An 11490-nucleotide genomic window follows, 5' to 3' on the forward strand; every position below is an offset into this window, starting at 1 on the left:
TAGCTTTGTTTAAAGGTGCAGTACACCAGACCAGGAGGGCTTTCCACATTAACGCCTGCACCCTTTTTATGTACTGACAGTCATCTAGGTTACTACAGGTTGTGAAAAGAATTTCAAATGATCCTCCAATGACCAGCTAAAAGCAAATTTCCTTTCTTACGATTTGCCTGTTGGAAACCCTGCTTTCTGCTGTAGTGAGGGGAGGAGTTGCAGCTCAGGTGAAGTCTCATTTAAATGCAAGCTATTCCTGGGTTTGTAATCTTTTTTGAGGTTAAGAAGTCATATTTTTATTCTAGATGTTCATCCATTTCACAAGTCAGGTGTTTAGAGCCCACAGACTCCGTACTATTTCTAAAAACTAAGCCAATCTGTTCGGTTTGGGAAAAACTAGGACTTACACCATGGCGGCCAATCCAGGTACTGACCTAATGGAGGCTCTGACGTGAGGTCAGCTGACCATCGCATGGCTGATACTACTTTGATGGAACAGCTTTCTGGACTTTCTCTAGACTTGAGAAAGATGAGAAGGGACCGAGTTTTGATTCCTTTCTGACACTTACTGGCTGCGTGACCACAAGTAAGCCGTGTAACTGTGCACACCCTCAGTTTCTTTACTTTTAGGGTGAGGATTACAATGCTTTCCTCACAGAGTGTCTGTGAAGATTTGATGCAATAATGGATATAAAAGTACTGTGTAGGGTCCATAGCAAAAACCCATGTGAGGACTTGAGAGTATCCACAATGCAAACACACACATTTTGACTGGGTACAATGACCTTTTCTCAGGCAAACCTTTAGTTCAGATCTGTCAAGGGCTCGTCAGTTATCAAGAGACTCAGGGAGTGATGTGTTTTGCCTTTTTGGCTTGTGAGTGCTGAATGCTCAGCCACTAACCCGATTTGAATGTAGTCTGTCCCATAAAGAAGGTTTCAAATCATAAGATTGGGGAAATGATAACATTCTCTCATTTTTATGAATTTTTCATTTTATTCCGAAACCGTCAAAATGTACTATGTGGGTCAAGTCTCAGTCTTCTCAGGTTTGAACAGAAGGTCGTAGAGAATATTTCTCAAGTCCGATTTGCAATTCAACTAGTGCCTGGAGGTAAGCCTTCAGGGGCCTTCACTCTCTAAGCTTTGCTATCTTTGGGAGGATCAGAAGGGGGAATAGGGCATCCCACTGAGGAGCTTCCTCCAGAATTATATTCTTTTCTAGGAGATGTTTGATATATTGGGGCTTCTTGACTTCTCCCTGATAATAGGGTATAGTTATATAAAAAGTTTACTTCTGTGTTTTGTTCTTTCTAGAGTAGACGACCCTGACATTCAGTCAAAATTGCCTGACTGCTAATTTAGAAGATTTCAGGCACACTCACCCCCTCTACCCCAAAAGCCTCAGCCAGCTGAGGCTGTGGTTTCTGAGGTCGCCTTATATCCATCAAAGCTACTGGACTCTGGATCAACATTTCTCAGTTTAACAATCGGCTATTTTGAGCAGGCAGCTGTTGGAGTGAAATCAGCATGAAAGGGAAAAGAACAGCGGTGATGTCATGTGGCAGAAATAGTTCTGGGTGACGGTCAGGGCACCTTGGGGGTAGCTATGACCTTGAGCAAGTCACTTCCCTTCTCAGACTTCTCTTTAACCTAAGGGACTGGATTAGATCAACTTTGATGCTTCATCCAGTAGTAACATTCTGAGATTGTCTATGCAACTTGAGCCTTGTTCACCTGTAAGTGCTTCCCTCTGTGTCACAAGACCCTTGAGAAAAGGTACAAGTGGTTTTATTTTCCACATTTTCTCACTGGTCCTTAGAAGAACCTTAACAAGGTTCTGAGGGGATCTGTGTTCTGCTTACTTTCCATGATCTCATTTCCACAACACTCCCCAACCTCATGTCGGATTTCCTTCAGTTTCTTAATGGATTTTTTTTTTTTTTCTGCTTTTCCCCCACTTCTCTGACTCCCTATTCTTCCGGTCTCTGTCCTCTCTCAGGCCAGGTACAGGGTTTCCCTTCCTTACTCTGGGAATACCCTGTGCTTCCGCAAAACGTTCTGCAGTCCTTGCCTTGGAGGCAGGGAGCTTGCTCAGATGGTAGATCACCTAGTGGGAGCTCAGAGCCATTTGCTGTGGTCGACATTTGCTTAGTGCTGTATAGAAAATACTTTCCTACCAATTTTCTCTCTGAGGAGGTAGCTGATAAACAACACTAATTCTTTTCACACAACTCTGACTCATGTGTAAGGAAGAGGAAGAGAGATGTTTTAATTTCTGTCAAAGTTGTATGATTCTAAGGAAGCAAAGGAAAAGGAAGGAGGAGATGTATCCTTATGGAAAGAGGACTGGGATTAGATGTTAGGAAGTTTTAGCAATTTGGCTATTGGCTCGCAGGGACAGCAGATACATGGTCCGTTCTTTTCAAGCTTCGGCCTCATTTTTTCACCTGTAAAACATCTGAGAGATAATATGTCTTTCATAGTGTTGCTGTGAGGGTTGGTTGGAACAAAAGTGTGCATACACATACACTTATAAAATCTACACATGCACGTGCACACACAAACACAGCATTGCCTAGAACATAAATAAGCCCTTTTTCGGTGAGGCCCTGCAAGCGAGAATCCCCTTATTCAGACAGCCTCGGCCAACACAGGAGAGGTGAGGGTAATGGTGACTCCGAGGCAGGAGGAGCTGGTTCGGGGAGAGAGCCAACCCCGGGTGGTAGAATCTTTATGGAGTGAGGAAGAATCAGAAAAGTTTGGGTTCCAGTGGTGTCATTTGGGAGCGGTTGGACCCTGGGCCAGAATACCTTTCCTTGAGTTTTTTTTTTCTACCGCCTCATCTCTTCAGGGGATGTAACGCTTACCAGTCTGGCACGACTGTTGTAAGGCTCAAGTGGGAAGGTGAGCGTGAAGGATGAACGGTCCCAGCTCCCCGGTATAGGGAGCCCCACTCCTCATAGGCAGTGAGCAGACAGCACATGGAAGAAAGACGACTGCCACCAGTGAATTATCGGCCGCTGTCTAAAAGCTCAGCTGCCTCTTCAAGGTCCAGTTTCTCCATAGGCAGCGCTGGGATGGTGACTGTCCCTGCCTCAAGGAACGGTTTGAAGGATCAGATGACAGGAGGCAAGTCGGAAGGCCCTTGTAAATACTGTTTCTCCGTACAACTCCTTCTCACACATGTCCATATAACAACATTTTAGAAGCGGAGCCAATTTTGGAGATAATTTAGTTTGGAATAATGTAGACTTTTTTTAAACATAGAAGGGACTCTAAAAAGCTCCTTTCATTTTGAAAGCAAACAACAAAAGAGAGCTTCTAAACACTGTTATTTTTCCCCAATTTTCTGACCCTTGAGCAAACAGTGTTTCATTCTTGAGAGGCTCTGTGGGGAATGGGTCACCCAGAACAGCGCAACAGGTAGTTATTTTCTGAGACAAAGTGTACCCAGGGCAATACTGCAGCCAGAGTCTGATAAAATTAGGCTGGCGGTTAAATTAGGCACATGGATTAGATGAGTAAAAGAGAAGTGTAAAAGGTTCGAATTCCTACATTTTTTTTTTTTTTTCCCTCCTTTCTTTCAGAGACATTTCTGGGTCTTTGGCAGTATTTAGGGGAAAAAGTCACTGATTTGCTCTAACATTTCTCAGTTTTACATAATCAGGCACTATTTCACTGTTTTCTTCTGAGTTAGTAGCAGAAATGTGTTTTGTGTCCTCTGATCATCTTTCTCCTTACTGCTCTCAAGTGATGGGGAGAGTGGGATAAATGAACGTATTGAAAGGCCCTGTGTCATCTTTCAGCTACGTTTAACCTTTGTTATGCTGTGGTGTAGCCTGTACCGCTTAAACAAATTTTGCTGTTTATTTCCTGCTCTCCGACATGACTTTTCAGTGAAATAGCACACTGTGCTCTAACACACAAACACACAGATGTGCACCAATGTACATGTATACACACACACAAACAATTCAGAAGCACCCGAAATAACCCTTTTAAATCATCTTGTCAGATGATGATCCTGCTTAGTTTCCCAGGGAGCTCCTGCAATCAGTTTTAGATAATATTCCCTTTTCACTGTTAGTCACAAAAGCAGTCTCCTTTCGTCAATTAAAATATCCACACTGTGTAAAAATAAAGAATATGAACTTCATTTAACTTTCGAGTTTCTGTTTTCTCCCAGCCAGATAAACTTTCAGGAGCCTGAACTTCAGAAACACATGTGGTCGGTTTATGTGTTCTCTCCTGACTGCTCCTCCTCCTCTAGTAATTTATTAGTTACGGTTTTTGACCTCAGTAGGATTGAGAGGGGAGGAAGGAGTGGAAATTAACGTTCTAGAAAGGGTTTTCTGTCCCCTCAGTAATTTAGACTGGTCTGTGGCAAACGCGTGGCGCTATCCTTTCCTTTTCCTATGTGCCCAAAGAAAAAGTCTCTGTAGCTGTGTGGGAAGGAATCAAGTCATTGGTGGATAGTTCTGGCTCTGGGCTAAGAGAGTAAACATCAGTTTTAATTGCTTTATAAAGGAGCTGCCGGAGTTCTGTAGAAAAGCAAAGCATTAAATTAAGCAACCGAGTAACCTCATGACGACGCAGCAGTGGTAGGACAGCATGCTATCATTCTTATTGTACTTTAAAAACTAAAGGCTGGCAGCAAAAAAATAATTTTGAGTCATTTTTCTCTAAAACATATTCCGGAAGTGCACTCTTAAAATAAGTTCACTTTTGGAGTGTTATCTTAACTAGATCGTGGCAGGCCAGAAGACAGACTTCTTGCCATACAAAGGCCCTGCCTTTCTCATAGATAGGACAGCGTTTTAGCAAAATCTGCGTGTATTGATTATTGCTGACTGAAACGAACTTCAGTAGTTGAGAGCAAGAACTGTAAGGATGGCTCTTTGTTAAAAATAAATAAATAAATAAATATGGAACTTTAAAATAACTATATCAAAAATTTTTTATTTGAAGCATATTTTATAGGCAAAAGTTCTAGGCAAAAATGAAACTGTATTTTACTTACGGACACCAAGCATTGTTATAAACAAAATAAGGAGATTTTTCCTCCCCTGAAAGTCAAAACATTAAAAGGAAAAACCAAACAATGAACTTATGGACTGAAGAACAAGTATGAATCAATGAATAGATCATAGTGTTAGAACAGGATGTATTTACCTTAAACCAGATACTAATAACATACTCTATATATCCAAAATGAAAAATTAGGAAGCCATTATTAGTTTATAAAAAGAATTATTGCATGCCGTATTTGAATTATTACCTTTCATTTATTGTTTTAAAATAGTATCAATTTTCAAAAAGCATTTCTGAGAAACATATCTTTTAAAACCATATCGTTGGGCGCCTGGGTGGCTCAGTGGGTTAAGCCGCTGCCTTCGGCTCAGGTCATGATCTCAGGGTCCTGGGATCGAGTCCCACATCCGGCTCTCTGCTCAGCAGGGAGCCTGCTTCCCTCTCTCTCTCTCTCTCTCTGCCTCCCTCTCTGTCTACTTGTGATCTCTGTCTGTCAAATAAACAAATAAAATCTTAAAAAACAAAACAAAACAAAACAAAACCATATTGTTCAGGGCCAAGGAGGCAGAAAATGAAAGAAAAGACAGAGTTCCCTGGAGAAGCTTATACTTTCACTGAGGAGACAAACAAATTCTTAAGGCTCTCGTGAAGGAAGAGCACATGATAGGGACTATTTCAGTGACTGTGGGCGCATTAAAGGTTGTTGGAATTTAGAGGTCACAGTCAAATCATGGTCTAAGAGGAGATAAGCTGCAGTTGGGTTTTGAGTAATGTCCGACCAGTGTGCGTGGGAGGAAAGGGTAAGGATTCCGCAAGGTGAGGCTGGTGGGGCCAGTAGGAAGGCACCAGTTAAGAGGAACATCAGTGGATGGTACTGACCATGATTGCAGGAAAATGTCATGAGATACTTTCCTAATGCAGAGACCCCACAGTAGAGAGAAGGTCATATGCAGAAAGCTCCAGCTATCATGCAAGGGACAGAGGTTAGGGTGACACTGAAAAGGAGATCGAGAATACTGTTCATGACCCACAGGGGTCCTTGTGCTTTTGGAAGAGGCCATGACTGCATCTCAACAGCTTAGAAATGGTTCTCTGGGACTCAGGAGAATAGGAGGGAAGAGGAGCTTTGGAAAAGAGAGTTTGATTTTGAAAAGAGAGCCAGTGAAATTGTCCTGGACATCCTGCTTGTCTCCTCTCCTTCTCAGGGCCAACCTCATCCTGGCGCATCAGTTAAATCATCCTTAAGAAGATATTAACTTCACTGGTACTGGTTAATATTTTTACTCAGGGGAACTGAATTTAAAGGAACGTACTAGCCAATCTAGTAAAAGGTTTTCATCCTTTATTTGGCTCAGTGTGTATTCAATAGGCAGTTAGTTATGCCAGTTACTGTGTTAATCGTTCCATAGCAGTGCATTTTGGAAAATGTAAAGAGCAGTGTGGAAGATATTCCCCAGAACTCTTAAAATTAAAGGGCTTCCGTGGGTTGCTACTGTGGCTAATTTCAAGGCAAGCCCTCCTGTCCTCCTGTGTCCTTATAGATCTCTCTGTCTCTCTCTGTCTCTCCCTCTCACATGTTTTCTTATTATATTCTATGACAGTTTTCCCCTTCTGCTGACTTCTAGAATGTATTATCTTCAAAAAATCTTAATGTGTGCATTCTTGTAAGCCATTTCAGATACTTTCTGAGCAAGGCTGAAAATAAATAAAATCAAAATAAGAAGACTTCAAATCGTGCCAACGTGCCAATGATGAATCAAATGTTTTTCGTTTGTATTTTTTCCCCAACCTTTATCCATATGAATCCATAATTGGCACATATTTATAGTCAGGGCGTTCGGATAAAAGAGAGGAAAAATAATTCACCCTCTTTCAAGGAAGAGTGGCACACACGGGCTGTAAATACCTCAGCGGGCCCTCTGCCTAGGATTCCTGGTGGCTACGGAGTCACCTCCCTCCTGTTGGCGTGGAGCATCAGGGAAGCAGCTTGCGGAGAGCGCCTATGTTTAGCCAAGGTGGGTTGTGTGATAAGAGGGAGGGGGCCCGGCCACATGCTGGCTGACTCATGCTCTCAAGCACACGTGTCAGCATCTCCTCAGCTGGGACAGCCTCCATCAGATGACTGAGCCTGACTGTGACTTTTCTGCCACCTTCATCTTCCGCACACCAATTTTCAGAACCTAATAGGTGCTGGGCACCGCTGAGCCTTCAGTAGCTCAGAGGACCACTAACTTCATGATTACTTGCTGCTGGTCCTCACACAATTGCCCTTTCTCTGGTTTGGAACTGCAGCCTGAGCTTCTGTGTAGTGCCTGACTCTTCCCCAGGTTCCAAAGCAGTCTGTCAGACCACCGAAAGGACATCAAAATGTACTGCTTCATTCTGTGGCATTTTGTGTTCCAAACTGGCAAATTTACATATGCATACATAAATATATGTGTGGCATGTGATATACAGCATTTCAGATCAGAGCTGGTCCCACGTAACTTTTAGGATCCTTTTGGGGGGTAATCAGCCAGCGATAAAGAGCACAGCCTAATTCTGAGCATGGATTTTAAAAATTTCTTTACATTTACTGCTCTATGACCACGGACAATATAACTTCCCATGGCCTCAGTTTTATCATCTTTATTTTGGGCATATTTGTGTTGTTCCCCATGTTCTGAGTTTTAGGAGAAAAGGACATGAGTGGCACGGTCCTTAGCCTAGCAGGTATTGGTGCTTAACTGATAGCTACCTGCCAGTGGCCGAAAGAGTTGAAGATAGATAGATAGATAGACATCATCATGAAGAGGCTCCTCTTACTAATATGAGAGGCCCATCTATACCTGCCTTCCTCCTAGTAACTGGCCACTTAGATCATAAACAAGAGTTTTTCACTGAGGCCAAACAAGGCCATTGGCTTACCTACCCAGGTGTTAGTTCTGAATTATGACATTCCATAATTCCAACTTGAAGGCAAGCATCGTTTAGCTCAGGAACTGACGATCAAGGCCTACATGGAACCGTATTGTCAATTAATGGATAGTGAACATATGACTACTAAAAAGAACCAGGAACCGGGCTCGTGGGTGGCTCAGTGGGTTAAGCCGCTGCCTTCGGCTCAGGTCGTGATCTCAGGGTCCTGGGATCGAGTCCCACAGAGGGCTCTCTGCTCAGCAGGGAGCCTGCTTCCCCTCTCTCTCTGCCTGCCTCTCTGCCTACTTGTGATCTCTCTCTCTCTCTAATAAATAAATAAAATCTTTAAAAAATAAAAATAAAAAAAAAGAACCAGGAACCAAACTGCATTTGGATCAGATGAGATATTTGTGATTTGATCCACATCCCTGTGGTGTAGTTACAGGACTTTAATTCATTGAAGAGCTGGCTCATGTAGGCTCACTGAGCAGCTTTGGAGCTGTGCTGCCTTGGGAAAGTGATAACATTTCAGAGGGCCCTCATCTATGAATTTGAACCCATCATATCTACTGGCTCCTACCTGGGGGCTCTTATGCAGTTCATGTGATGTGTATGCAGGCTCTTTGTAAATGGTGAAATTCTAAACGTATAAGTGGTTCTTGATATGCTCTTATACATCCTGCAGATGTTACAAGCTATTGATTGATTGCTTTTCCCAACATTATTTTTCCCTCTATAACTAAACTCTTATAATATCTACCATCCCACCTACAAAGGATATTACATTTTAGGGAGTAAAGTCATTTCTTCAGTTCCTATTATGGTGATCATTACTCATGATTAGGTGGAATTCTGCTGGTTAGAATATAATTCCAGGGAGGCCTAGAAGGCTCCTTTTATTTGTGCTCATTTCCCAAATATATTCCTGACACCCTTGCTAATAATGTAAAGTTCTGAAATTGGGAATCCATGTCATTGTCACTATTTTAATGGAATTACATTTTAAGTTCTACCATTCATATAGACCTTATTAGGAATTAAGTTCATCAATAGTCTTAATAGGTTTTCAGTAGAGGAAAACAATGGGGCATAAGCTAATAAGGGTGAGAGCCGAAATCTCAGAGAAGTTAAGTGTAGAGAGAGAACACAGTGGGTATGCTCTATCTGAATTTTTCTCTGTGTGAATGGTGGACTATCTGGGCTCTGTCTCACGATTAATGTTGCTTTCCTTCTCTAGGTGACCAAAAATATGCAAAATTACCTAGAAATAAATCTTCTCCACAAGGGCCAAAATACTTCAGGTGGAAGAAAGAGAAGAGAAATGGATCTTACCCAACAGGTCTGGTGTCTTCAATGGCTCTGTCCACTGGGATCAAATCGCTGAGGTAGACATTGAAGTTTCCTTCTTTCCATCTTCTTTCTGCCTCCTTCTCCTTTCCACGGGGAACCACTACAGGCCGTCCAAATTGGCCTGGAGCTTTGGCGTCCCTTGGAGAAAGTGTCACATCAATTCTTAACACACGGTGTAGTCCATGTTCTTCAGGTAACAAGGCTTTTATGTGACTTTGGTTGAGTTCTGGAAGTTGGGCCTTGGCAGTCAAGTCAATTCTTGCTGGCTCTAGCCCCTCAGCTAAGGCTTGATGAGACTGAGTTACCATTGCTCTCTGTGGAGCAAGTGTGGGGAAAGATGTTTCACTTCTATTCCCAGAAATGTGTTTCCCTCGGCTTTCACCCAAAATAATAGGGAGCACAGTTTTGTTTTTAAGACTGGGGGCCTGTTTGGAGTCTGTCTGGAGCTCCTCCTCTTTGGTTATAATCACAACGTGGCTTTCAGAGAAACTGAATTTCTTCCCACCAGCCACTTTGGCTCCATCATCCTTTGGCAAGCCTCCCAATAGTACTTCGTTAATAGATTGCTTCTTTGAGCGATTTGAGTTGGCAATAAACTTGGAAAAGGGAAGGCTCTTATTGGCTCCACGTTTATTTGAATCTAGTTCTCTGCTCTGAGTCTCAGTTTTATTTAAGGCTATAGCTTCCCTAGATTTTGGCAACAGTGGGCCGGCAGGGTGTGTCCTCTCATTTGCTACTGCCTGTGATTGCTGCTTTGATCCGTCAGTATTAGGTCTGATGGTCACATTTGGATTTCTTTCAGCTGCTTGTTTTGATGTGTCACTGCCGAGACCATGACTCTTCCAGGCTTCCTGGTTTACACCAGCAGGTCCCGCGTGTACAGAGATTTCGGCCAAATGAGTTTCTCTTGCAGCTATGAATGGGGTTTTCTGAGCCCCCTGAGTTCTCATTTGCTTTGCCAAGCGGCGAGAGTAGGCTTCAGGTCTGAGGTCCTGCCCCTCTGAGTTCTGCTTGGTAAAACTCACTGGAAGGGTCTGTAGGTACTCAGGATGCCACAAAGGGGCAACCTTGCCCCTTTCTGGGGCGTTCTGCCTTGTTCTTTCCTTCTGGGTTTGGTCCAAGACATCCTCAACCTTGAGCATACTCTTTTCAGTTTTTCTAAAGTTCTCTTTACCCCATATGCCCCTCCCGTGTCCCCTCAGTGAGGGCTTCATCTCTTTTATGCTGCTGTAAAGGATCTTCATTTGGTCTGGCTGAACTCGGAATCCTACCCGCTCCCTCCTGACGATGTCTTCCTTGAGGACCCGAGTGTTGATCTCACTGAATGACAGGCGGAGAGCTGCCATGTCAAAGAGCAGCCAGATGACAGAAGCGACAAATATAAATGCCAGGACTCGCCCACTTCCTCGGAAAAACTTTCGAATCTTGTTCATGGTGCAGAGGCTTTGCTTGCTGCCTACCCTCCCTTGGAGCCTGCTTACCTTGATCCGAGAGAGAGCTGAAGTAGCAGCGGAGGCAGCAGAGTTGCCAGAAATGCCCCCTCCCCTGAACACAGCAGGAAACAGCAGTCCAAGAGGGGAAAGCTCAGCTCCTACTGCTTGTCAGTCTCTGCCTGCGTGGCATTTCCCAGCGGAGCATCTGTGCCTGCTCAGCTGGCCCCTGGCTAAACTGTGCTAAACACTGTCCTTAGGTCACTCTGGAAGCAGTCAATTCCAGCCACCAGACAGTTCAACATATCACTTGTCTCCCCGAGCCCACGTCCACCGTCCTATGAGCCCAAGAAAAGGTGGGGGCCGGGCTGGGGCTGCCACTTCTCTCCTGCCAGCGCTCTGCTCCGTCTGCACGCTGTAACTCAACACCACTTCTCATAAGGAAAACATTTCAAGCCATTACCCAGAAAACTTCATTCAGCTCTCACCTTCTGTGTTATGTGAGAGTGTGTATGTTTTTTTGGCAATTAAAGAGAAAGAAAACTTGAAGGGCATGTGTTCCTGGTTTGTAACCCCACCTACCCCATGCCTGCTCATTAACCCTGTTGTGTCCAGGTCTCTGAATGATCTGGTCCAGCAAATAATCTCTGACCTTCCTGTTTTGGCTTTGAGAGGCAACAGCTTAAAGAAGGGGTCTAACACGATCTCAATTCCAGTAGTGGATATTTAATTATTCAATGGTTTTCCTTGAGTGAAAAGCAAAATGTTTCTTTAGAAGTCAATGGTGT

General features: G+C 43.5%; 1 protein-coding gene across 1 annotated transcript in view; it reads right to left on the minus strand.

Moving 5' to 3' along the window:
* Window positions 1-11205, minus strand: part of GALNT5 (polypeptide N-acetylgalactosaminyltransferase 5) — a 43275-nt gene extending 32070 nt beyond the window's left edge. Inside the window, exon 1 of the mRNA XM_082689897.1 lies at window positions 9255-11205. Within this exon, the coding sequence (XP_082546023.1) occupies window positions 9255-10705 (1451 nt within the window). The 5' untranslated portion in view covers window positions 10706-11205. The remainder of the gene's footprint in view (window positions 1-9254) is intronic.
* Window positions 11206-11490: the final 285 nt, after the last annotated feature.

The sequence above is a fragment of the Mustela nivalis genome (genome assembly GCF_964662115.1).
Source record: "Mustela nivalis genome assembly, chromosome: 11".
Lineage (NCBI taxonomy): Eukaryota > Metazoa > Chordata > Mammalia > Carnivora > Mustelidae > Mustela > Mustela nivalis.